General features: G+C 39.4%; 1 protein-coding gene across 3 annotated transcripts in view; it reads left to right on the forward strand.

The window, feature by feature from the left end:
• ADGRG6 (adhesion G protein-coupled receptor G6) overlaps nucleotides 1-24,127 on the forward strand; it is a 140,415-nt gene that overhangs the window by 111,620 nt on the left and 4,668 nt on the right. For 2 of the 3 annotated variants that reach the window (XM_030316474.1, XM_030316475.1), the window contains 6 exons: nucleotides 613-740; nucleotides 1,707-1,975; nucleotides 3,652-3,748; nucleotides 6,584-6,867; nucleotides 20,070-20,171; nucleotides 20,806-20,958. In XM_030316474.1, the coding sequence (XP_030172334.1) occupies nucleotides 613-740; nucleotides 1,707-1,975; nucleotides 3,652-3,748; nucleotides 6,584-6,867; nucleotides 20,070-20,171; nucleotides 20,806-20,958 (1,033 nt within the window). Of the gene's footprint in view, nucleotides 1-612; nucleotides 741-1,706; nucleotides 1,976-3,651; nucleotides 3,749-6,583; nucleotides 6,868-20,069; nucleotides 20,172-20,805; nucleotides 20,959-23,491; nucleotides 23,538-24,127 lie in introns of all 3 variants that reach the window. The other variant, XM_030316476.1, reaches the window with a different exon arrangement.

The raw sequence follows: 24,127 nt of genomic DNA on the forward strand, positions 1-24,127 counted from the left end.
TAAATAAATAAATATGACCTAAAAATTTGTAATGCCTTCTTATTTATGAAAAAAAATAAAGACTACCTAACCCAGTACATACCAAGCTTTAAAATAACCATAGTTAAGATCCTCAGCACTAAGCTCAGAGGTACCTGACTCTGGGTGTCCACTGGCTGGACCCCCCCCCCCCTGCCCCGCACTGGACAAAAAGAACCCAATGTGTGCTGAGGGCTCACATTGGCCATGGTGGCCTCCATTTGTACTTGTGCCGCTAGCCCTGCAAATGTGAGGAAGGGGCCTGATGATTTGTTAGCCAAGGCAGTGACCTCCTCCCCAATTTCTGGTGGGCGACCAACCTGGTGTTTTTGCTCTTCATGCTATCCCGGTGTGCAAAGAGCTTCGATTACAAGGTAATGATAGAAAGCAACATGGAACTCTCTCAGTAATGCTATGCTTTGGTTTCATAGAATGATCTGTAAGAGTATAATAAACACAAGTTTCCATATTGATTTGCACTGTTTTTCCACCTAAGATTGAGCTAAGATTGTAAGTGCTAGCAATGAACTTTCTAGTAAAACACCATTCTCATGAAAAGAGATTCTTAACAGCTGCTTCCCGTGTCTTATATAGGACCTTCAAGGAACTGCCTCACAGATAGATGCAACAAACACCAAAGTTCTCACCTTCATCACCTATATTGGGTGTGGGATATCTGCCATTTTTTCAGCAGCAACTCTGCTGACATATGTTGCTTTTGAGTAAGTATTTTTTATCTGTCAAAACCCAGTGCTTTAACTATCCTAAAATGTGAATAAGAAAATTGCCTTTGCTTTTAAAGACACTTACATACTTTTTGAATCGTGTGGAGTGGTTCAACTTTAATGTACAGGCTTCTCATAACATATATCATGCAACACAAATTTTCTAGCTATAGAACCTTGATTTATAATTACTGTATTTCTATGGAAAAATGCATTTAAACCTGGAAGAGATTTTTTTTTTTAAGTTTTTTGACGTTTATTTATTTTTGAGAGAGAGAGCACGAGCAGGGGAGGGGCAGAGAGAGGGAGACACAGAATCCAAAGCAGGCTCCAGGCTCTGAGCTGTCAGCACAGAGCCCAATACGAGGCTCGAACTCATGAACTGTGAGATCATGACCTGAGCTGAAGTTGGAAGCTTAACAGACTGAGCCACCCAGGCCCCCAAACCTGGAAGAACTGATCAACATATAAATAAAAATTGTATAAAGTGCTTTTTTACCTGGTAAAAGGTGAAAACTTGTGCTTCACAGATCTTATAAAAGTAGTCCTGAATCAGAAACTTGTTTTTTTTTTTTTTTTTAAAAAAAAAAAAAAAAAGGATCCCTACTTCATTAAAAATCAAGAAACCTTCCAAAATTTTAGGGAAGTTGTTTTTTTTAAACAAAAATCTCATTGTTTTAACTAGAATTTTTCTTGAGTTAAAAAACAAATTCAATCTGTTGAAACTAATTGGAAATTTGGAAAACACTTAGAAACAGCTTTGAAATAAAATTAATATAAAAAAAAGTTATAATTTGCCAAATACTCATAAATATCTTTAAATACTCACAAGTCCCTTCCTTCCGGTGGGGCTGCATTGCAAAATGATGCTATGTAACCTATTACAGAGCTTTATAGAAGATATGAATTTACCACCTGTGGTTAAAAGATTATTCGTTCTCCTCTTCCTGTTTCCCTTTGCAGGAAATTGCGAAGGGACTATCCCTCCAAGATCTTGATGAACCTGAGCACAGCCCTGCTGCTCCTGAATCTCCTCTTCCTCTTGGATGGCTGGATCACCTCGTTTCACGTGGAAGGCCTTTGCATGGCTGTCGCTGTCCTGCTCCATTTCTTCCTTCTTGCAACCTTTACCTGGATGGGGCTAGAAGCAGTTCACATGTACATTGCCCTGGTTAAAGTATTTAACACTTACATTCGCCGATACATACTGAAGTTCTGCATCATTGGCTGGGGTAAGCTGCCTCAAAAGTTTTGGTTCTGTTTTTAGTGTCACGGAAATCGCCAGGTTCTCAGAGGAAAATCCTATTTCAAAAGACTAGTGCTGCTAAAAGAAACTTCAAAATTGTGAATGATGAGGATTTGATATACACATCCCAAGGCAGGGATGGTATTTTTAATTTTTTTTTTAATTTTATTTTTGATTTTTCAAATTTTATATCCAAATTAGCATCTAGTGCAACAATGATTTCAGGAGTAGATTCCTTAGTGCCCCTGACCCATTTAGCCCATCCTCCCTCCCACCACCCCTCCAGCAACCCTCAGTTTGTTCTGCATATTAATGAGTCTCTTCTGTTTTGTCCCCCTCCGTGTTTTTATATTATTTTTGTTTCCCTTCCCTTATGTTCATCTGTTGTGTCTCTTAAAGTCCTCATATGAGTGAAGTCATATGATTTTTGTCTTTCTCTGACTAATTTCACTTAGCCTAATACCCTCCATTTCCATCCACGTAGTTGCAAATGGCTATTTTTAATTTTTTTAATGTTTGTTTATTTTTGAAAGAGAGAGAGAGAGAGACAGAACATGCATGCATGACTAGGGGAGGGACAAAGAGAGGGGAAGACACAGAATCTGAAGCAGGCTCCAGGCTCTGAGCTGTCAACACAGAGCCTGACGTGGGGCTGGAACTCATGAACTGTGAGATCATGACCTGAGCCAAAGTCAGATGCTTAACCGACTGAGCCACCCAGGTGCCCTTTGTCTCTCTTTTTTATTTATTTATTTATATATTTTTTAATGCCAGAATGGTATTTTAAAAAACTGTGCAGCCATCCTTCCTTACTAAATTCAGGAGTAAAGGAAAAAAGCTTTAGCCTCCTGAGTCACCACAAACTTATTTCCTGTGACCAACGCCAGCCCACCCAAGTCTGAAGAAGCAACTGGCAGACAGTGGTGCCTTTCCATTATGTTTGAAAATATAAAGGCCAGCTCAGACTATCCTAGCTATCCTCACCCTCTAAACAAATGCCCGTGTTTTGGAACCAGTGAGAGAAGGTTATTTTTGTGTGTGCAACCAGAATACTAGCCAGAATTCTTGACTTGAACTTCTTAACATGATTCCTCAGCTAGGCATGGATGGTAGCATTAGCCTGTTTGGAATCTTCTAGATGGACTCCTTTCTTTATCTGGCCTCTTATCAGAGCAAGCATTTAGAGCTTTTTTTTTTTTTTTTTTTTTTTTTTTTTTTTTTGGCAGCTGTCGATATAGAAGTATAGGACATTTCCAAGGTGCTGCCACCATTCTCAGAGGCACTAAAAGCATTTTTCAGGGAATTAGGGTGGTGTGGCCTTCCCCAATGAAATATACATGAAAATGTGTATTTGCTTCAGGATTCAGAATAAACCAGATTTTGGCTCGCTCATGAGTGCCAGTAGACAAACAGAATACTTAAATATCTGTCATTTAAGAGTGGGTTTTAATTGTTGCCAGTTACAGTTGGATGTTTGGTGTGAAACAACCAAAGAGGGAATTTTATTGTTGTTTTGAATCAAGTTGTCAATTTGAAAACATTTGTTTCTGTGATGTGGAGGGTTTTCTTTCTCTTCTTTTTTCCCCCTTGCCATTATCAGTCACATCAAACAGTTCCAGATGCTTCAGAAAAGTCACTTATGTCATGATCTTTCTGTAACAGGTCTGCCTGCCTTAATCGTGTCCATTGTTCTCGCAAGCAAAAACCAAAATGAGGTCTATGGAAAAGAAAGTTATGGAAAAGAACAAGGCGATGAATTGTAAGTAATAAAAACTTGTTGGGAATTTGTTTGTGGTGAGTACATATCCTTTGCTTCCTAAAGTTTAGTACAAGTTTCCAGGCCAGTAGTGAGCCTCGTATTTTGGAAGGTTGGAATGCATTTGCACGCCTTAGCTGAGGTCTCTGTTGTCTCGCAGCTGTTCAGCTGGGTGCCCTGTCCTGTGAGCTGCTTTTCCATGGTGACCTGTGCTCTGTCACCTGGGAGACTGACAAGGAAGTCTGTTATATGCTCTGCTAGGCTCAGAAGACCCATTCTTTTTGAGGAGATTCTGTAAGGCTCCCTTTCCTTAAACTCACACACATCTTCAAGAAAATCAAATCAGTGTTTGTATTTGGAAAATTCCCTTCACACTGTGGGATCGTTGAGGCCAAGATTTGCATATTGTTCATGTCTGGCAGTTCTCTCATACTTTATCTAGCCAATAAGAGGTCCTCAATAAATATCTGTTGATTGAATGAATTATTGATGCACGAAGAGCTTACTCCTGAGATGAGGCCTGTGAGGCCACATTTCTGTGCACATTTCATGCATGGATAACTCGTTCATATCCAGTCAGTGTCCAATCTGTGCCCCGTTCCCTCATGGACTTCTTTCTCTTATCTTTCCAAAGCAGCACTCAAAAGACCCCACAAGAACTAGCAGAAAATAAAGGATCCAGGTCAGGCATTTCAGGATCCTAAGGGGGGACTTCTGTATGTGAAGGAATATTAGCTCCAGAGATAAGCAGCATCATTTGAGGGATTTTTATAATAAGATATATTAAAAGTAGAAGTCAATGCATCAGTTCCTAAACAAGGGAATTTTGCAAGTATGTTAGTCAAGTCTCACAGGACTTTAAAGCACATTTAGTAAGTTGCTGTGCCATCAACGGCTGTCATTTATCGAGCATTTATTCTATGCCGAGAATCACGTTAGGTTCTGGGATTCAAGCTTGCTCAAGATAGCCTTTGCCTTCGTGGCAGTAATGTGCTGGTGTGGGACACATAACCCAGAATGGTAGCCATTTACTTGAGAATTTTAAGTTGAATTTAATTGCTTTAAATAAATGATCCAATTTCTGAGGCACCTAAAAACTTTGATGGTGTTAATTAGGAATGGGGGCATCTGCAGATTGTGGTGTTTGTCGACTTTACTCATAGGACACTTTATATAAGTATGTTTTTTTTTTAATTTTTCTTAATGTTTATTTTTGAGAAAGAGAGACAGAGCATGAATGGGGGAAGAGAGGGAGAGGGAGACACAGAATCTGAAGCAGGCTTCAGACTCTGAACTGTCAGCGCAGAGCCTGACGCGGGGCTTGAACCCACAAACCGTGAGATCATGACCTGAGCTGACATCAGACACTTAACTGACTGAGCCACCCAGGCCCCTAGATGAAAGTAATTTAACACACATGGTATAGTTTTTTTTTTTTTTTTTTTTTTTTTTTTTTTTTTTAATTTTTTTTTTCAATGTTTATTTATTTTTGGGACAGAGAGAGACAGAGCATGAACGGGGGAGGGGCAGAGAGAGAGGGAGACACAGAATCGGAAACAGGCTCCAGGCTCCGAGCCATCAGCCCGGAGCCTGACGCGGGGCTCGAACTCACGGACCGCGAGATCGTGACCTGAGCTGAAGTCGGACGCTTAACCGACTGCGCCACCCAGGCGCCCCACATGGTATAGTTTTTAAATTACTTTCATCTCATTGTGCCTGGGATGGCTCAGTCGGTTAAGCATCTGACTCTGGATGTCAGCTCAGGTCATGATCTCATGGTTCGTGACTTCAAGCCCCACAATGGGCTCTGCACAGTTAGTGGGATTCTCTCTCTCTCTCTCCCCTTCCCCCCACCCTTCCACTGCTCCTTCTCTCTCTCTGTCTCAAAATAAATAAATGTAAATAAAAAATAAATTGCTTTCATCTATTTTCTGATCTATATACACCATTCTGAATATCAAGTATATTCCTCCTCATCTCATAAAGATGTAATTGGTGTAAACTTTTTAACCGTTCATGAGAAGCGTCCCTGTGAGAATATCACAGTTCTCCAATCAGGTCTTGCCTCAACTAGGCTAATTATGTTTACAGGAATTATTTTGCAGCAGTAATGGAATCCATGATCATGTGCGTCTTAAGTAGGAACTGGCTCTTTCCACATGACAAGAGATGTAGAAGTAGGCAACAGCCAGCACCGGTTTCATGACTGAAAATGTCAGGGCCAGCGATTCTGCAGTGATCTTGGCCTTTGCCTCAGAGATGTAAAGGGAGAGCTTCAGCTCCAGACCTTGCATTCATGTTGGAAGCAGAAAGAACAAAGGAGGGCCTTGCCAATTCAGTTTATTGAGAATAGCTCTCCCAACAATCCCGTAGCAGATTTTGCTTCCATATCATTTTGTAGAACAAATGTCCACATGGCCACCACTTAAGTGCAAAAGCAATTGAGAAAATGAGTACTTAAATTTCCCACTCTTGGAATGCAGTCACATAAGAGAAAGGGGGGTTAGGCATGGTTTCGAGGGAGCCAAGAGTGTCTTCACATAAAGTCAGAATTCAAGATGCTACTTCATTTTCTTTTTTAACTGTTGATTTAAATAACTAGATATTAACATGATGGCTATCTAAAACACCCCCCCCCCAAAAAAAAACCAGACAAACAAAAAAACGTGTAAACATCAAAAAAGAAACCGCGGCCCGAGAAAATGAAATGACTGTCTAAAGACACCGAGAAAGGCCCAGCTGTGAAATCTGCAGAAGTCCAAACTAAGCCAGGAGAAGTCTTAGGTAAACAGAACATGGTAATAAATCTTTCTTTCTTCTTTCTTCTTCTTCTCCAAGCTGTTGGATTCAGGATCCAGTCATATTTTATGTGACCTGTGCTGGGTATTTTGGAGTCATGTTTTTCCTGAATGTTGCCATGTTCATCGTGGTTATGGTGCAAATCTGTGGGAGAAACGGCAAAAGAAGCAACCGGACCCTGCGCGAAGAGGTTTTAAGGAACTTGCGCAGTGTGGTCAGCCTGACGTTTCTGCTGGGCATGACGTGGGGTTTTGCTTTCTTTGCCTGGGGACCCTTAAATGTCCCTTTTATGTACCTCTTCTCCATCTTCAATTCATTACAAGGTAAGGTATATGGTACCTTGGTGATATCTGCATTCTAATGTTATCGTGTTTGCAAGCAGTTTCTCTGTGGGACTGATGCCGTGCTAAGTGTCCACTGCATTGTTCCAGGTGATGAACACAGTCCCAGGTACAGGGCACTCATTAAAAGGATCTTGAATTTTTTGCGGCGATGTGTATCCCAACCACTTGGAACAGTGCCTGACGGATAGTAAGCACTCAATAAATCTACATGATTATATGACTAAGTGGGGAGTGTAAAGGGAGGCATAGACAACGTTATCTTCTTCACAGTTTCGCTTAGTATCCATGTAGATGTAACATGGCCCCGAAGAACTTGTAGAATCTATGCAGGGACAGAGCAATTCACCTTGATTCCTTGGCTCCTTGGATTTCAAAATAAATACCAATAGTCTAGTTCAGAAATGCTCATTTTCTTATGAGATAGAGCAGTTAGTTCAACAATTTTGCAAACATTTGCCAATGGCCTTCTTTGTACAGAAGTCAAAGGCTTCCTTCAAGGAGCTTCCTGTCATGCTTCTGATTCCATAACACATACCCGAGTATACTCTATGAGGACTTCAGCGTTTAAACTTAAGTAAATATAAGTCATGTTTTTTGAAAGCTGAGTGACATTCTTTAAGACATTGGATGTCCCTTGGGTCATTGATAAGCTCCCTGATGTTTAGAAGCACGGTGAGGCCCACACTACAAAAGGAAGGAGGTGGCAAAGCTTGGGATTTTTGAGTAGGGCGGTACCACAGGCTTACCAGCAGCACCTGGCCATGCCCTGGTAGGTGTGGGGGGAAGGAGGGCTAAGGAGAGCTGTGCTGATCTGAGCTGGGGTGGACAGCATGGGAGGATGCAGGCTTGCTCATCAAACTCCCCAAACGAGATGTCTGGGCAGCTTCTCCCCTACAGGTGCGTTCTAAGAAAAGCTGGTATTTACCAGCAGCGGAGTGTTTACTGTTTCGTACCGTACTATCATATCGTATCGATACTTCGCTCTGCCTCCTAGTTTTCCCACCAGCTCATGAGCTCCTGAAAAACAAACAAAAAAAATCTGTCATGAAGCAGGTGCTCAGTGATTGTTTGTTAAATGAATAAATGGATTGCTGGATGAAGAAAGGGGGGAGCAGCTTTGGAGATGGCTTAAATCCAACCTGACACTCTTCTGGCATAAAGAGGCATTAGTTCAGCAAATTTTATTCAGGTTCACTGTCCCGTAATAGAGGAAATATGTGGGCTCATTATCTTTAGTAAATAGAATAATAAGCCTGGAACACCCCTCCTAAAGCTGGAAACTGGATAGGTAGCATTATGAACACATCTTCATTAGGATCTAGCTTTGTAAAGTGAGCATTCCCCTAGTTAATCTCTTCTATAATATACAACTTAAAGTGCCTAGATAAATATTGACAGAAATGTCCATTAACATTAGAAATTCCATGGTTTTATGTTTCGGGCCCATTAATCTGCCAGCCCAACCTTGTTTTTGCTTTTAGAATTTCCTGGCAGTTTCAGTAACCTTCAACAGCTACAGTTGTCTGTTCAGCTCTGTTTCCATTAATGAGAATTGGGATGTTTTATTTTTCCCAGGATAGGTCTCCTGTCAGGAGGGAAAAATGTTCTAAACCATCATCAAGTCACAGTTCTGCATGAATCGCTAACTTTTAAGACTGCTGTTAAAATTACATAAAATCAGAACAGATTTCTGCACATCCCAGGGACATTAAAAACGCTTCCTGAAAAGGAAATTTACATTAAAACACAGTGGTCCAGAGCACAAGAGGCCACCAACAATTGCTTACTGGCCAGGACTGTACAAAAACTTGTCAGGACGCTACAGAAAGTCGCTTGATGGTTTTTATTTGAGTCACTTTTTGAACCGTCTAAGAGAGGCTTGGCTGTTGTTGAAAGTATATGCTTTATTCAAAGATGCATATAGAACCTAGGCAGTCTAGAGAAACAATTCAGTGAACTCAGGTAGTACTTAGGCAAACTACTTTGTCTTTTTTATTCTTTCTGATTTTTTTTTTTTATTCCAGCAAAAAAACCAAAACCAAAAACAAACAAAAACCTTGACACGATCCCACTTATCTCACGGAGTTTCTATTCTAGTAGGAAAGACCGATATTAATCAGATAGTCACCATATGAAATGTAGCTGGTGGTATTGGGAGCACATGACAGAAGCCGTGGTGTCTAAGCTGGAATCTGAAGGACCGGCAGGGATGAACGAGGTGGAGGTGGATGTAGAAACAGAGAAGAGATGATTCCGGGTGGAGGACACTCCGTGTGCAAAAAACCTGCTATCATTAGTGATTATAGTGTATGCCCCAGGAATTAAAAGAAAGTTCCTATAACCAGAGAACCAAGAATGAGCCGTAGAGTGACAGAGTGATATGCATGGCACAAAAGGGAGCCTGGGGCTGGACCATAAGGCCCTGTATTTTGATCTTTCTAAGACCAGTGGAAAGTCTTTGAAATCTTTTAGGTATGGAATGACATGATCAGATGTGCATTATATAAAGATGAAGCTGGACCTATGGAGAAGGGATTAGAACGGCCCAGCAGTGGCTGTATGGCAAGCAGAGAAGAGGCTATTCCAATGGTCCGGGTGAGACAAGACAGTGAAGTATTTTAGACTGCAGTGGGGATGGGGGAGCTGGAAATACATGAACGGAGTCAAGAGAAATTTTGGAAGTATGGTGCCCCAGGACACTCATCACTGGTTTGCTCATTAAAGTAAACTCTTGGGTGCCTGAGTGGCTCAGTCAGTTAAGTGTCTGACTCTTGGTTTAGGCTCAGGTCACGATCTCACGGTTTTGTGAGTTCGAGCCCCACATTGACCTCCATGCTGACAGTACGGAGCCTGCTTGGGATTCTCTGTCTCTCCCTTTCTCTCGCCCCTCCTCCACTTGTGCTCTCTCTGTCTCTCTCAAAATAAATAGATAAACTTAAAAAAAATTGTTTTTTTAGAATGGTCAGGGTGAGTGGTCTTCTTGCTTAATGCGATATTCTAGCTAACTGAAGCCTATCGTTATTAGACTCAGCAGTGGCCAAAGATGTAGAGTGTAATACAATATTATGAAAATTAAGTTTATGCCAAACAGATTTTAATCTCAGATGTAGCTTGTAATGAAACATCTGAAAATCGGACCCCTCACCTTTTAGTGTTCTAGAGATCCTGTGTGCAGGAATGACAGGTGTCCAAGCTGGGTCTGTAGTCAGATCGGGGCATCTGTGTCACATGAGTGGCTTTTGTGAACAGGTTTCTTTCCATTTTTGTGTATGTCTTCAAAACTTTGGTTCAAACATGCTAAAAATCCATTTTATCTTTCAGGACTCTTGGAAATAAATGCATATATGGATGTGAGGGTGCCCAAACACACATATACATGTGTGATCATATGGGTGCTTACATAAATTTACATAGCCTACATATTAAAAGGTTATGCATGCTTTATTTTTATATTTTATTTTAAGGGTCAGTTTTAATACGTATTTTTGTTATATGTATTTTTAATTTTTTATGTACATTTACAGCCATACAACTTAACTGCCAAAAATGGTGGTATCAGAGAATTACTATAATCTGTGTGTCATAGCTTAAATTTTACCTACTTGAATAAGCAAATGAAATCATGAATTGAATCCAGCTTAAGCCTAAGTCTATTATTTTCTAATTTTTCACAGTACATTGCTTTGTTCTTTTTATTTTTTCTTCTTCACTTGAGTAAGTTATATTTTAATCAGTCCACTGATTTTTTTTTTCTCTTAAGATGAAAAGATAACTGTGTCTTCTCTTGCCATGGTGGGGTTGCATATCTGTTCTTACTGTCTTTGCTGCTTTCACCAGATAAACTGGCAGATCACTGTATTTGAAATTTTAATTTTTTCCTGAAGAATACAACTTGAGAAAATGGTATGGTGTACAAATTGCTATTTAAAAGGGAACAGATGTTTGACAAAAGCATATCATAATTCACATGCCTGGGAACATTAGCCTACACTTCAGGAAATACAATGTAACTCATTTTAAAGAAGTAAAAGGCAGTTCCCTGATTGTTGAGAAGGTCTTGGCCAGAGTCCCCTTGGGCACCTCTGTCCCTTAACCATATTGACATACTTGTAGGATTAGATTATTGTCTGTGATTAAATAAGTGCACATAGTTGCTTATAATAAAAGCGATAGAGGTTCCTGGGTGGCTCAGTCGGGTGAGCATCCAACTCTTGATTTCAGCTCAGATCATGATCTCACAGTCCTGAGATCAAGCCTCACATTGGGCTCTGCACTGGGCATGGAGTCTGCTTAAGATTCTCTCTACCCCTCTCCCTCTGCTTTGTCCCTCCCCCAGGTGCACATGCGCATCTCTCTCAAAAACAAAACAAAAAAAAAATTTAAGTGATAAACAATGGGGCGCCTGGGTGGCTCAGTCAGTTAAGAAGCTGATTCCTGATTTAGGCTTAGGTCAGCATCTCATAGTTTGTGAGTTTGAGTCCCATGTTGGGCTCTGCACTGACAGTGTGAAGCCTGCTTGGGGTCCTCTTTCTCTCTGTCTGCCCCTCCCCTATTTGTGCTCTGTCTCTCAAAAAATTTAAAAAAAAATTTTAAGTGATAAACAATATTCAGACTGTATGTTTTTTTTTTCATTAACTACCAAAATATTTGATACTATCAACTAGATTAGGTTTTTTCAACACATAGGGAAGTTTAACACTCCTGGCAAGTTTATCAAGATCTGTAATTAGTCCCATAACAAGAACTTGGTCTTCAATTTTCCTTTTCCAAGCATGTGAATTCAACAATATTGATTGCTGGTCTCGGGCACAATCAGCCCATCTTTTACAATTCTGAAAATAGAAGCTGCCGTTGCGAACACACAAGGTTATTATCAGTCTACTCAGAGATAATGTTTGCCATTAATTTGAAAATATGAAGATACCCAGAGCAACAGAAATAATTTATATTTTCACAGTTGCATTGTGGCTTACAAAAAAACTCTCACACAACATCCATGATTTGATGTAATTCTTAAAACAAGCGTAGAAAGTCTGTACCCAAGAAAGAGGGTATTGTCTCCATTTTATAGATGAAGAAACAGGCTCAGAAGAGTTCACAATTCCCCTAAGATCAGTTGGAATCAAGAACGTAATATTTATAACATAGCATATTACATATTAGGGGATAAAGCATAAGAAAAATAAAACCAATCACTGCTCTTTCAGTTTTTTGTTTCAAAGTTTCTAGTGAGTATCTGTATCCATTGAGAAAATCCATTAGTAATTACATGTTTAATGAGTAAATGGTAATTTACTCTTACCCTTATTCAGAAAAAAAACAATTTAGGGACAGATATTTATTAGTATTATTTTAACCTTATTGGTAAGCTAAGAAAATTAAATTAAGGGTCAGGAGCCTCCTGACTGTTAAACTGTGCTGTAATCACATGTGCAACATTAGGAAATTGGTGCCAAGGTAAATAGAGGAACCACCTTTAAACCCTAACATCTGAGACGACATCATGTTGGCTGAGACGTTACACACTGCAAGGAAATAAATTACTCATCTTTTGGCACGGCATTTTCTGCCACAGAGAAATAATTTTCTAAAGGGCATCTTGGTAGGATAAAAGCAGGATTCAGGAGGTTCCCAAAGAGAGCCATAAACCCAGCCCCGCAGCCAGCTGGCTATGTCTATGTGACAACAGAATATATGAGCTGTTCAGAGACATGGACTCAGGCTTGCTGGGGGACTTAGAGGTAATCTAGACCATTCGTATCGAAAATCAGTTATCTAGAATATGCATCCTTTTTTGCCCACATGTGGTTTGATTAATTCTTGATTGCTTTTCCCATCGAAACTCCAGAACCACTTGTGCCTGTGGACCTAAGATACCATTCACTCTTCATTACTACCCGCACTGAGTCTACCCTGCATCCCTGAACTTACCTATATCTGCAATCTTCCCCCTAATTGTGACTCTGGATCTTTATTATCCAGAGTAAGAAAAAGTTAACTGAGGCCATTTGTCGGAATTTGTTGATGACAGTCTTGCTCCAAGTGTCAGTTGCTTTTAGTTAATAAAGCATCATTAGGAGCAGAGGACCTGAGGTTTTGGTTTTGGTTTGCTTTTTTTTTCCCTCCACCACAGCTTCTCGAAAATGACCTTTTAGAGCCGCAAAAGAATGGCAATATGTGCTGTCCTGAATTGTACTGTACAGATTTCACTTTTATATCCAAGGGGAACTGTTCCTTGGCAATTATTTTTTTTCAACTTTTGATAATCAGGCTAAAGATCTGAGAACATCCCTTTGGCTACTCATTTTACATCTGCCTCAGAAAGCCACAGTCTTTGCCAGAATCAGCCAAAGAGAATGAGTCCCATGTGGGGGCCAAATTCCTAGCCAAAATATTGAGGCTCAGAATTTTTTTTTCTAAATACATAGTTAAATAGCTTTTTTAAAGACCAAGGTTAAACACAGACCATAACATCTGCAGCGAATATAGTGCCAGTACTTAGAAGGAAGTTTATTATTATTTTTTTTCCAACATTCTGCTTGAAGGTGTTCTCAGGTCAATGAAAGGACTAGATATCAAAAACCAGATCCACTTTTTTTTTTTTTCTAAAGAGCATGAGTTGGGGTGGGGGGGGGTGGGGGGAGGTAGAGAGCAGAGGAAGAGAGAGGGAGGGAGGGAGGGAGGGAGGGTGGGAGAGAGAGAGAGAGAGAGAGAGAGAGAGAGAGAGAACCCTAAGCATACTCCATGCTCAATGTAGAACCTGACTCGGAGCTCAATCCCATGACCCTGGGATCGTGACCTGAGCCGAAATCAAGAGCTGGACACTCACCAGACTGAGCCACCCAGGCATCCTCCAAATCCACTTTTTGATGAGAGTTTTCAGAATGTTTCTCACTCCAAGTTTAGATGGTTCTTAGAGGTGTCACTGCACCGTATTTGCTGACCCAGCTTTGGCCTGTGGTGTGCTTCCCTGGGGGGATCTGAGGAGGTGGAGTTCCTTACCTTTTCCTCCTTGACAATGCCCAAGGGCAGCCCCACCCTCCCACACCCTTGGGACACCATCCTCTGTCAGGATTGAAAAAGTCATTTATTTTAAATAAGAAAATTTCAAAATTTGCTGAGAAGTAAGACATCTTGAATTTGCATAGTGGTCTAAATTTAAAAAAATTTTTTTAAATGTTTATTCATTTATTTTTGAGAGAGAGAGAAAGAGAGGGGAAGAGCAGAGAGAGACGGAGACACAGAATCCAAAGCAGGCTCCAGGCCCAGAGCTGTCAGCACAGAGCCCGACACAGGGCACAAACCCATGAACCGTGAGACTGTGACCTGAGCCAAAGTCAGACGCTTAACCCGCTGAGCCACCCAGGAGCCCCTAAATTTTTGTATTTTTAGTGATCAGATACCTCTAATTAGCGAAAGATGGTAGTAAAAGGAAAACAAGGGTGAGGGGGGATGGGTGGGTAGAGAATGGGTTAGATATCTCTTCATTTAAAATTGGTTCAAGTTTTTGTTTTTCTTCTTGTTCCAGCATGGGATCTGAATCCATGTGAGTAAAATAAAGAATCAAGGCAGTTATCAAGCTTAAGAAACTATTGCTAAGGAACTTTGGCGTGGATTCATTAGAGCAGTGGTTTTTCAGGCTAAAATACACCCAAAGAGGGACTGACCATCCTGAGCTCTGTTTTGTGAGACATGAAGGTCTCATGGAACTAGCACTAACCTGTCAAGATGAAGTAAAGGCTTTAATTCTGATTCAAATCTTTTCAGCCATTTCAGCTTCCAACTTTTATGGACATTGTTCCCTACTCCCTAGTCGGTTAAATAAAGCTGTAAGTCAGTGTGAAGAATAAAGGCCAATTATCCTGGTCCCTGGTCACAGCTTAAAACCCTTCCCAGAAAGCTAGAAGAGCATATTTTTCCAGGTGGTGTGGAGATACTCTTTGAGGTGCTGTGTGGTTGATAGGAATATCCTCAAAGGGAAAATATTTGCTAGAAAAGAGAGCATAGACCGGGAAGAGAAATCAAACAGATTCCCTTGGATGTCAGTGTAGAAGTCTAAAGTTTTATGATTTTAGTTGTGCTTCTGGCACCAAGATCTATAAATAGATCAAAAAAAAAAAAAAAAACAAAACAAAAAAAAAAAAACACCAACCCTCAGAATTGAGGAGGGAATAGCCCTCTGTTTTCTCACTTTGGCCTCCAGATTCCCTTGGCTGTCCTGCCACATTTCTCCTCCTCCTTTCTGAAGTGTTTAGAATTTCTTTCCATACTGAGTATGTGCGTTCTTCCAGATGCACATACCTACCACATTTTCCACAGTTGAACTGTAGAAGGGATGGTTTGTCCTGTAAGAATTTGGGTATAATATTTATTGTCAGACTAATTTAAATTCACATGAAAAGGTCTAGTTACTATGACTAGTAAAATAACCTATTACGAGAACCCTGTTCCGATTTAAAATGGAAACGTATCTCAAGGCTAAAGAATGAGCATAATACTTTGCCATTTAAAAATATATTAAGTCATAAGAATTCTAATTTCTCATGCCTGTCATCTAATTTTGTCTCGTAGCATCACAATTCATAGTGGGGGACGGAGCATTTCAGTGACTGCTATCACAGCAGTTTAGAGGAGATGTTCAGATTTTGAATCTAATTTGTATTCCAGTGTCTCTTGAATTTATTGGATGCCTGTATATTTACTGGCAAATGCAGATGCTTAAAAATAGGCAATGTCATCTAATGCCGCATAATTATAATTTAGAACAGCACTGCACAATCTAAAAAATTGTTTTATTAAGCCAGTTTTATCTTTAACCTCTTCCTCTGTGACTCTGGTCAGCATCAGACCCTCAAAATAATGCACGTTAGCATCCCAGTAAGGGTGACAAAGCGAATCCAAGAATTAGTTCTCTCCCAGTGTCCTCGAAACACCAGACATAACCTCTGAAGTTTTTTTTTTCCTCCAGTAGATACGACATTTATAAAATTTGCTGAGTGTAACGCAAGGGAAGCAACATCTGGCAGCTTTCACCTTCTGCTCTCAACGAATGAAAATCATTTACTCAGTGGGAGGCCCTGTCGCCAGAGATGCTTGGGAAAGAAAGTTTCTAACTGAAGTTTATAATCTCTTCCAGCCCTAATATGTGACTTTGCTAAACAATTGTTTAAGAACACATGGAGAACACATAGTTACCTGTATTTTCAGCTGTGTGTCAAAAATACGAAACCTACAGATTCTGCCCCAGTTAACAAAAATAGAGTAAACCGAGGCAGGGGCTCCTGAATCTGTCACTTGTGTTCACCTTTCCTCAGGCATCCATGCCTCTTGCTCCCTTTACTCAGAAACTGCCACCACCTCTCGGAAACTTAAAAAGAGCTGTTAACCAGTTTGTATCATTTATACACCTTGACTATTCACACTACCAGTGATAGTAAAAGGCATGTTTACTTTTTAAAGGGATTCTGTGTATCAGCAAACTGCATAGGGAATTGGAGTTGTAGGTGCGGGAAGGCTTTGAAAAGCCACCCGATTTCATCAGTCAGTGTGAAGGTGAGATCCAAACCCAGTGATGTCTACCCCCTACTCCCCAGGAAGGTGGATTGCCTGAAGGTACCGACTCTGAGGGTTTCAAGTGTGGAAGAAAATCCTCCCCCTGCTCCGAGATTTGTCGTGCCTGGGCCAGGCCAGTCTGCAGGCAGGTCTCCTCTCTCTAGCTCCTCCTGCCCAAGCAGACTGGCACCCTCCTGTCCATAGCACAGGACCTTCAGGAGCTGTGTGGGTGCCTGTTCGTTTGTGGTCAGAATGACTGGAATTTGGTTCATATTTATTAGAGGTTTCTTTTAAAGTTAGAACTTCCCAGAGTGCCTGGGTGGCTCAGCTGGTTGAGCGTCCGACTCTTGGTTTCAACTCGGGTCATGGTCTCACGGTTCAGGGGTTTGAGCCCTGCCTTGGGCTCTGTGCTGACAGCATGGAGCCTGTTTGGGATTTTCTCTCTCCCTCTCTCTCTCTGCCCCTCCCCCAGTCACACTTGCACTGTCTCAAAAATTTATAAAAAGTTAAAAAAAAAATACAATTAGAACTTCCCTACCCTCTCTGATATCATTCCAGACAAACAACTAGGTCACTAGGATATATTTCGTTCACTGATTACTTTATTAAGAATAAAGTAGTAATGGGGTACCTACGTGGCTCATTTGGTTACATGTTTGACTCTCGGTTTCAGGTCAGGTCATGATCTCAGTTTTCATGACATCTGACAGTGCAGAAGCTGGTTGGGATTCTCTCTCTCCCTCTCTCTCAAAATATATAAATAAACATTTTTAAAAAGAAAGTATTAGTAATAAAAATAATAGTTTTACTTATATAAATATATATAAAAGATATAATCATAAAAAAATAATGAAATGGTAATATTACTGATGCCCAGTATTACTTCATTTAGGTCATTGTACATCTGTTTATACCCTTCATAGATAAATGCATTTGCACTTCCCAGGAGTTTTTTAATAGGCTACTTGTCCATTTGAAATCGGTGACCAGTAATTTCAGTAGGAAGTTATAGAGCACCTCCTAAGTGTCAGGCACTCACTGATGACCAAACAAGAAATCAATCCCAGAGGAAGAGACTCAGCCGTGGTCCTTCACTGCAGTCCGGGCCCATCCAGTAGGCTCCTCTTCTAATAGTTCATGATGTAATGTATTCTATAATAAGATTTTGAGCCATTTTGAGTTACGATATTAAACCATAAAAACATACAAGCCTAACTTTAGACATATTTTGCAACTTTCACTATATACATCAAAAGAGAGCACTTTCAGTACTTTTCCCAACTTTTCTGATTGTATACACTACAGTGTAATTTACAGTTTTCATGATGAATACAACACTAAAAAAGAACAGATAAGTCAATGTCCCTTAAATGTACTGTCATATTTTTACTTTTATACCTTTCCATGCTAAACATTTCACTTCATGAAAGCAATAATCGTCTACCTTGTTGACTTGTGAATCTCCAGCTCCTGAAACAGTTCCTCCTGTTTGGCAGTGCGTAAGGGTCACTGAATGAATCACCCTTCTTAGACACTTCCCCTCCTCCCCACCCAAAGCTTTCTTCAAGTTCAGTTCAAGCCCCACATCCTCTAAAAGACCCTCCCTTATGTAGATGTTCTGCTTCATATGGTACATTACTAAGGCAGTACCTGTGCATCTAACTTGCATACTTTTTAGAAACTTTTGCCGTAAACATATTTTCATTATAGTCTATGGATCCTTAATTAGTGTTCTACTCCTGCGTTTCATCCCCCATCCCCAAATACATTTAACACGTACAAATATACGTATAAGTATTCAGCCAACTCATGTAAAATAGATGAGCAGTTAATCATACTATTCATTCAACAAACATTCATAGAGTTCCTGCTTAGTCCCTGGTATCCTTCTGGGAATGGCCACTACAGCACTAGGTGACACCTGTCCCTCTGCTCTTGGAGCTTATTATCTACCAACAGGAGACAACCAAGAAAACAAATGAATAAATAAATGAGGAATACAAGAATATCAGGTACTGATAAGGGCCATGAGAAAAGTATGTGCAAGGGTGTGACTAGAGGTTAAAACAGAAAAGGAAAAGGAAAAGGAAACAAACAGTTGATGATGTCCTCTTTGAGGAGTTAGCAATTGATCTGACACCTGAGCAGCAGGGAGCAGTACTGGAAAGATTTGAAAGAAGAGCCTGTGAAGTAGTTTTGGGTAGGAATGAGCTTGAGATATTGGTGTGAGGGTAGTGATGAAGAGGATGTCTGTGTAGAACATTAGTGGTTTGAGATGCTGCTCAGTAGAGATACAGCAAGTGAAGGTGTCCTGTAAGCAGCATGGGTTGGCGTCCTGGTGGAGGTGGTGGTGACAAGAAAGGGGATTGGGGGCAGGTGTAAAAATTAGCATATGGCACGCATACAACATGCCCGGAGGAGATGAGAACCTACTGGGACTCTACAGCCATAGAAAAGATAGAAAACAGGAACTAAGTCATGGACATGTCAACATTTACAGGTAAAACTGAGGAATCTGCCAAGGAGACCAGGAAGCAAATAAGGAAGATACCTAAGAGAAAACAGTATCAGGAAGCAGAGAATAGTCAATCGTGCTGAGTGCTGTTGAGGGGTCTACTCAAATGGGAACAAAAAATAAGTTAGTGATGCTGGGGTTGTGCTGACCTTTACAAGAGCAGTGGCTTTGTAGCTGTGGGTAGTAGCCCGTTTGGAGTGAGTTGAGAAGAGAAGAATTGAGAAGAAGTGGAGATAGCAAAAGTTAACCATTTAAGAAGCTTTGGAACTAGGAATGAAAAAGTTGAAGCCGAAAGAAGATTGGGGGTTAAAGGAGGACCACTTTGTGTTTGATTTTTACAGAGAGTTACTAGAATATGCTGGTAAGCAATGGGAAACCCAAGTATAGAGGAAATGAAGGAGAAATCAATTAGGGGGTGAAAATGCAGAAGCAAACTCCTTAGAAAGTTGAAAGTGGTTGGCTTCCAAAGCCGGTTAGTGATCCGGTTCGTTTTTGATGGGTTCGGGGAATACCTATAAATATGAAGACTGTTTCACAATACAGAAATATTTCTGTATTAAAATGTTGAGAAATTAAAGCAGGCCAGTGGAGCCACCCGAACTTGCTGATTTTCGGCCATTTTTTACATGCAAAAATACCATTTTTCTGTGGCCCAAACTTACAATAATACGTATATATAAAACAGCTGAGAATACACAAATTACAATAGATGAAGAACTTATGGATATTTTCCATTTTCTCTTTTCTCTAAGTTTTATGAAGTACTTTCGAATAATTTTAAAACAAGTATAAGGGAAATATTAAATGCCTCTTATACTGAATACTGTGCATTTCAGCTTAATCTTCAGGTTAAGTCATAATAATTGCTTAAAAGAACAGCAAAGGCAGAAGCAGCTCTGTGTAATTATTCTAGTTTTAACTGAACCTTTGCGTTCTGTTCTAAAGGATTAAACCATCTAGTACATACTTCAAGATTCCTTAGGATCTTTGTTTCTTAGTGACTCAGATGTAAAAACAAACAAAAAAGAACTTCAAGTGAAGCTATGTGTTTTACAAGATTTATCTTTAAAAATTTATCTATTGGCTTAAATGTTTGCACTGTCTTTTGTTGCAGGCTTATTTATATTTATTTTCCACTGTGCTATGAAGGAGAATGTCCAGAAACAGTGGAGGCGTCATCTCTGCTGTGGTAGATTTCGGTTAGCAGACAACTCAGGTAAAGGGGCATGTTGGCAATCGGATTTATACCTGAGGTCAATCAGAAACCTTTCTCATTTGGTCTTCCATTGTCAGAACAACCCAGTCCCGATGGCAGAAAATTGTAAAGGTGGAGGATGTGAAGATGCTTAGTTGGAGTCTTAGAACATTAGGACTGTAGGAGATCTGAGGGCTCTGGGCCTCACCCTTCTGTTCTGCAGAGAAGCATGAATTCCAGCCAGGTGTGAGTTGCCCAGGGCTCTGTGTCTACTTTAACAGCTCCGACATCCAGGGGTTCCACTATAACATGTGCACCTTTCCATGTTTTTGAGGTTCTCAATCACATTATTAGGCAAAGAGATTTTTCTTATTATAAAAAAGAATACTTGAAGAATAGTATTACTTTTTTTTTTTGGCAGTGATTGCTTCTCACTCTTACAAAATTAAAGTCAGATTTTAAACAATACACGCAACGGGTCAAATTAAGAAACTTACTTCAGTTTATTATTGTTCATATGCCAACCTCTTCTCTGAGCCATTGCTAGCATATAAGAAAATGGGAGGCCTTGGATAAGTTTCTTAATGTGGTGATGATTCTTCACAGGACATATTCCCCCTAAAGCAGGTTCATGAAGAGATATTATTTCTTTCAGACTGGAGCAAGACAGCTACCAATATCATCAAGAAAAGTTCTGATAATCTAGGAAAATCTTTGTCCTCAAGCTCCATTGGGTCCAACTCAACATACCTTACATCCAAATCTAAATCCAGCTCTACCACCTACTTCAAAAGGAATAGCCACACCGGTGAGTTATTCTGGCAGTGGGAAAGATGTTCTCTGGTGCATTTCTCATCATATTTTTATTGCAGTTGCCATATCATGAAGATTGATAGATCACAGTGCCCATGAGGGTGCTTATGTTAGATTTATGAAAATCAAAATGTATTTGAAGACCTTATCCAGCACTTTTGTGAATATTTTGTCTTTTTTTAAACCTTTACAACCAAAATTGAATCCACATAGCCATATTATTGCCTCTGAATATTATTTACTTCATTTGATTCAAAGATTAGTTTTCTTTTTAAAATATGGTATCTGAGTTTAAAAGTTATGTTTTTACTTTAAAAATATAGAAATTGAGTTGTCATTATTCACAAGAAAGCATATTTCATGTTTCATAACTTACTATGAAAGTTAATTGGCAAGTTGACATAGGAACAGGTGGAAACACCATCCAGGATGTATGTTACATTTGAGAATCAATTCCTTAACCATTGGATGTGTTATTGGAAGATGCTATGTAAGTCACTGAATAAATATGATAGAGAACATAACATTTGGAAAGTGATACAGGATGGTGAGAAACACCATCTTTGTTCATCTCCTGGTACTACTTGATATTTACAGTGACCACAGGTTGTAACACTGAGCATGTGTATGACCAATCCTGAAGACAGTGTGGAAATAAAGACTCTCTTGCAGTACTTGATAGCCAGCAAATGGTGTGAAATGTTGCAATCTTTTAATAGATCTAAGGAAAATAGAAGAATTTCCACTTTGAAATCCTAAATATACCTCAAGCAAACAGCTGTCACCACTTAGCACCCAACACTTTCCTCATTAAAGATGCTTCTAAAAGGATAATAGAAATAACTTTTTAACTCTGAATTTGTTTAGTTATTAAACATAAGCAGAGGCAAATGGCACTGAAGAGATTAATATTTGGTATTTTGCAAATAGTACGATGTGCAGTGTATATGTAAATGTTCACATTGCAAACACTTAAATTTCAAATGACCTGCATATACATTTGAATCCTTCCACATGTCCCTGCTTGCACCACGACCTGTGTACCTTGCCACTGGAATGGCCACTGCCTGAGATTTAAGATAGCATTATGGAAAAATGTTTGAGTGTTTAGAGAGTTTGTTAATTCCAAAATTCTTAAAGATCTAAAAACTTGGAACAGGTTAGGACAGCAGTTTTCAAAGTTTCTTAGAGCAAAGGACATTTCTGAGAATCAAATAAAAGCTGTGGACTCTCTTCCAGAATAAGATACAGCCTCTGAGTCCTGTACGCAAACAGTCTACCTCAATTAAGAGATCTGTGTATCCTTCTTTAAATACCTCTGTAAGAAATTTGGTGACAGGTATATAGTCTGAGATAGGTTATTCTACCTAATTGGTAGTTTCCTGGCACAAAATACATTTTACTTATAATGAATGAATTTTTTACTTTATTTAGTCAACCTTAAAATTAGATACATATATGATCATTTCAATGGATGCAGAAAAAGAATTTGACAGAATACAACATCAGTTCATGATAAAAACAAAGTAGGTTTTAGAGGAACATACCTCAACATAATAAAAGCCATATATGAAAATCCCACAGCTAACATCATACTCAGTGGTGAAAACAGAGCTTTTCCTCTAAGATCAGGAACAAGACAAGGATGTCCACTCTTATCACTTTTATTCAACATAGTATTGGAAGTCCTAGCCATAGCAATAAGACAAGAAAAAGAAAAGGCATTTCATTATTTGTAGATGACATGATATTATATATGGAAAACCCTAAAGACTCTATCAAGATTACTATAAGTGATAAATGAATTCAGTAAAGTTATAGGATACAAAGCTAATATTCAGGGATCTATTGCATTTTCTATACACTAATAATAAGGTGGCAGAGAAATTAAGAAAACAATCTCATTTATAAGAAAAAAATAGATACTCATTTTGCCTACCCTTCGAAAAGGCAAATAGTGTGTATTCTATATCAGTTATGAATGAATAGGGATTTGACCAATCAAATTGTTGTCCTCTTAACACATGTGAGAATAGCTAGAAAAATGTCACCAGGGGAGAAATGATGACAGGTAGATCATTTGGAACAGGGGACATTTTGGAAGTAGTAATGAAATATTTAGAAGTATTTAAGGATCATGGATAAAACTGACTAAAAGATAAAAGGAAATTCAGAAATTGAGGTACCAAAGAAAAACTTTGCTATTTTAAAATGTTATATATGTTTTTTTTAAGGAATGTATTAATGTTTTTCTGTTTCCCATAACAAAACCCTTGGGGTTAAATGAGTTCTTGTCATCTAGCATAAAGATATAGTCAGCTATATGACATTACTTCTGCGATATAGTAATTGATGGTTTCCAATCAACTGATGTATGAATGACCTTTAGCTACATAGCCATTTCTCAGTAGGACTGCTGGTGTACTTGGGTCACTCAGAGTATGCAAAAAGTCCCTGCATATCATCATGGATATCTAGTTAATTTATTTCTTGGAATTGATCTAGAAATTCATATGTTTATGGTGTAGATAATGTCTTCTAAGAGCATTCCTTCAGCAAAAGTGGATCATTCAGGTAAACTTCTATTACTTTTTGAATGCATGAATTTTTTGCAAGGTAATAAAAGAATGTTTGCATGGATTAAACTAAGACTCTTGCTGCGCCAGCAAAATTGCTTGTTCTTTACGATACTTCTCGGCTAGCACAATGACAGTCCTGCACTGAGCTGGAATTTCTGAAATTTCAAATGGTTGTGGCTGTGCTGGCTCTTCTCTGCATGGGGGTGTCTGCAAGCTGCTCCTTCTAGGAAATGTACCATGCTCTGGAGTTAAGGGATCACATATAAGGTAGAATAGTGGTGGGGGGGAAGCAGTACTTGAGAAGTTTGTTATAGAAGTTTGTTATAGAAACTCTTTACTCTTCCATTGCTCTTATGAATTACTGGATATGTCATGGTACATTCATAGAAGTCATAATAGAGAAATTATCAGTTCCAAGCCTGCTTTTTGAAGATTTTTGTCTGCTTGACATTTCAGCCTAGGTCAAATAATAGTTCATTTCCCTAGCCCCTGGTTTTCAAACTTGCAGCTACAACCAAAATCTCTATTGTTATTGATGTAATATCTAACCAGAGGATTGGGAATAGCATATATACTGAAATATAG

Source organism: Lynx canadensis, chromosome B2 (assembly GCF_007474595.2).
Source record: "Lynx canadensis isolate LIC74 chromosome B2, mLynCan4.pri.v2, whole genome shotgun sequence".
NCBI lineage: Eukaryota > Metazoa > Chordata > Mammalia > Carnivora > Felidae > Lynx > Lynx canadensis.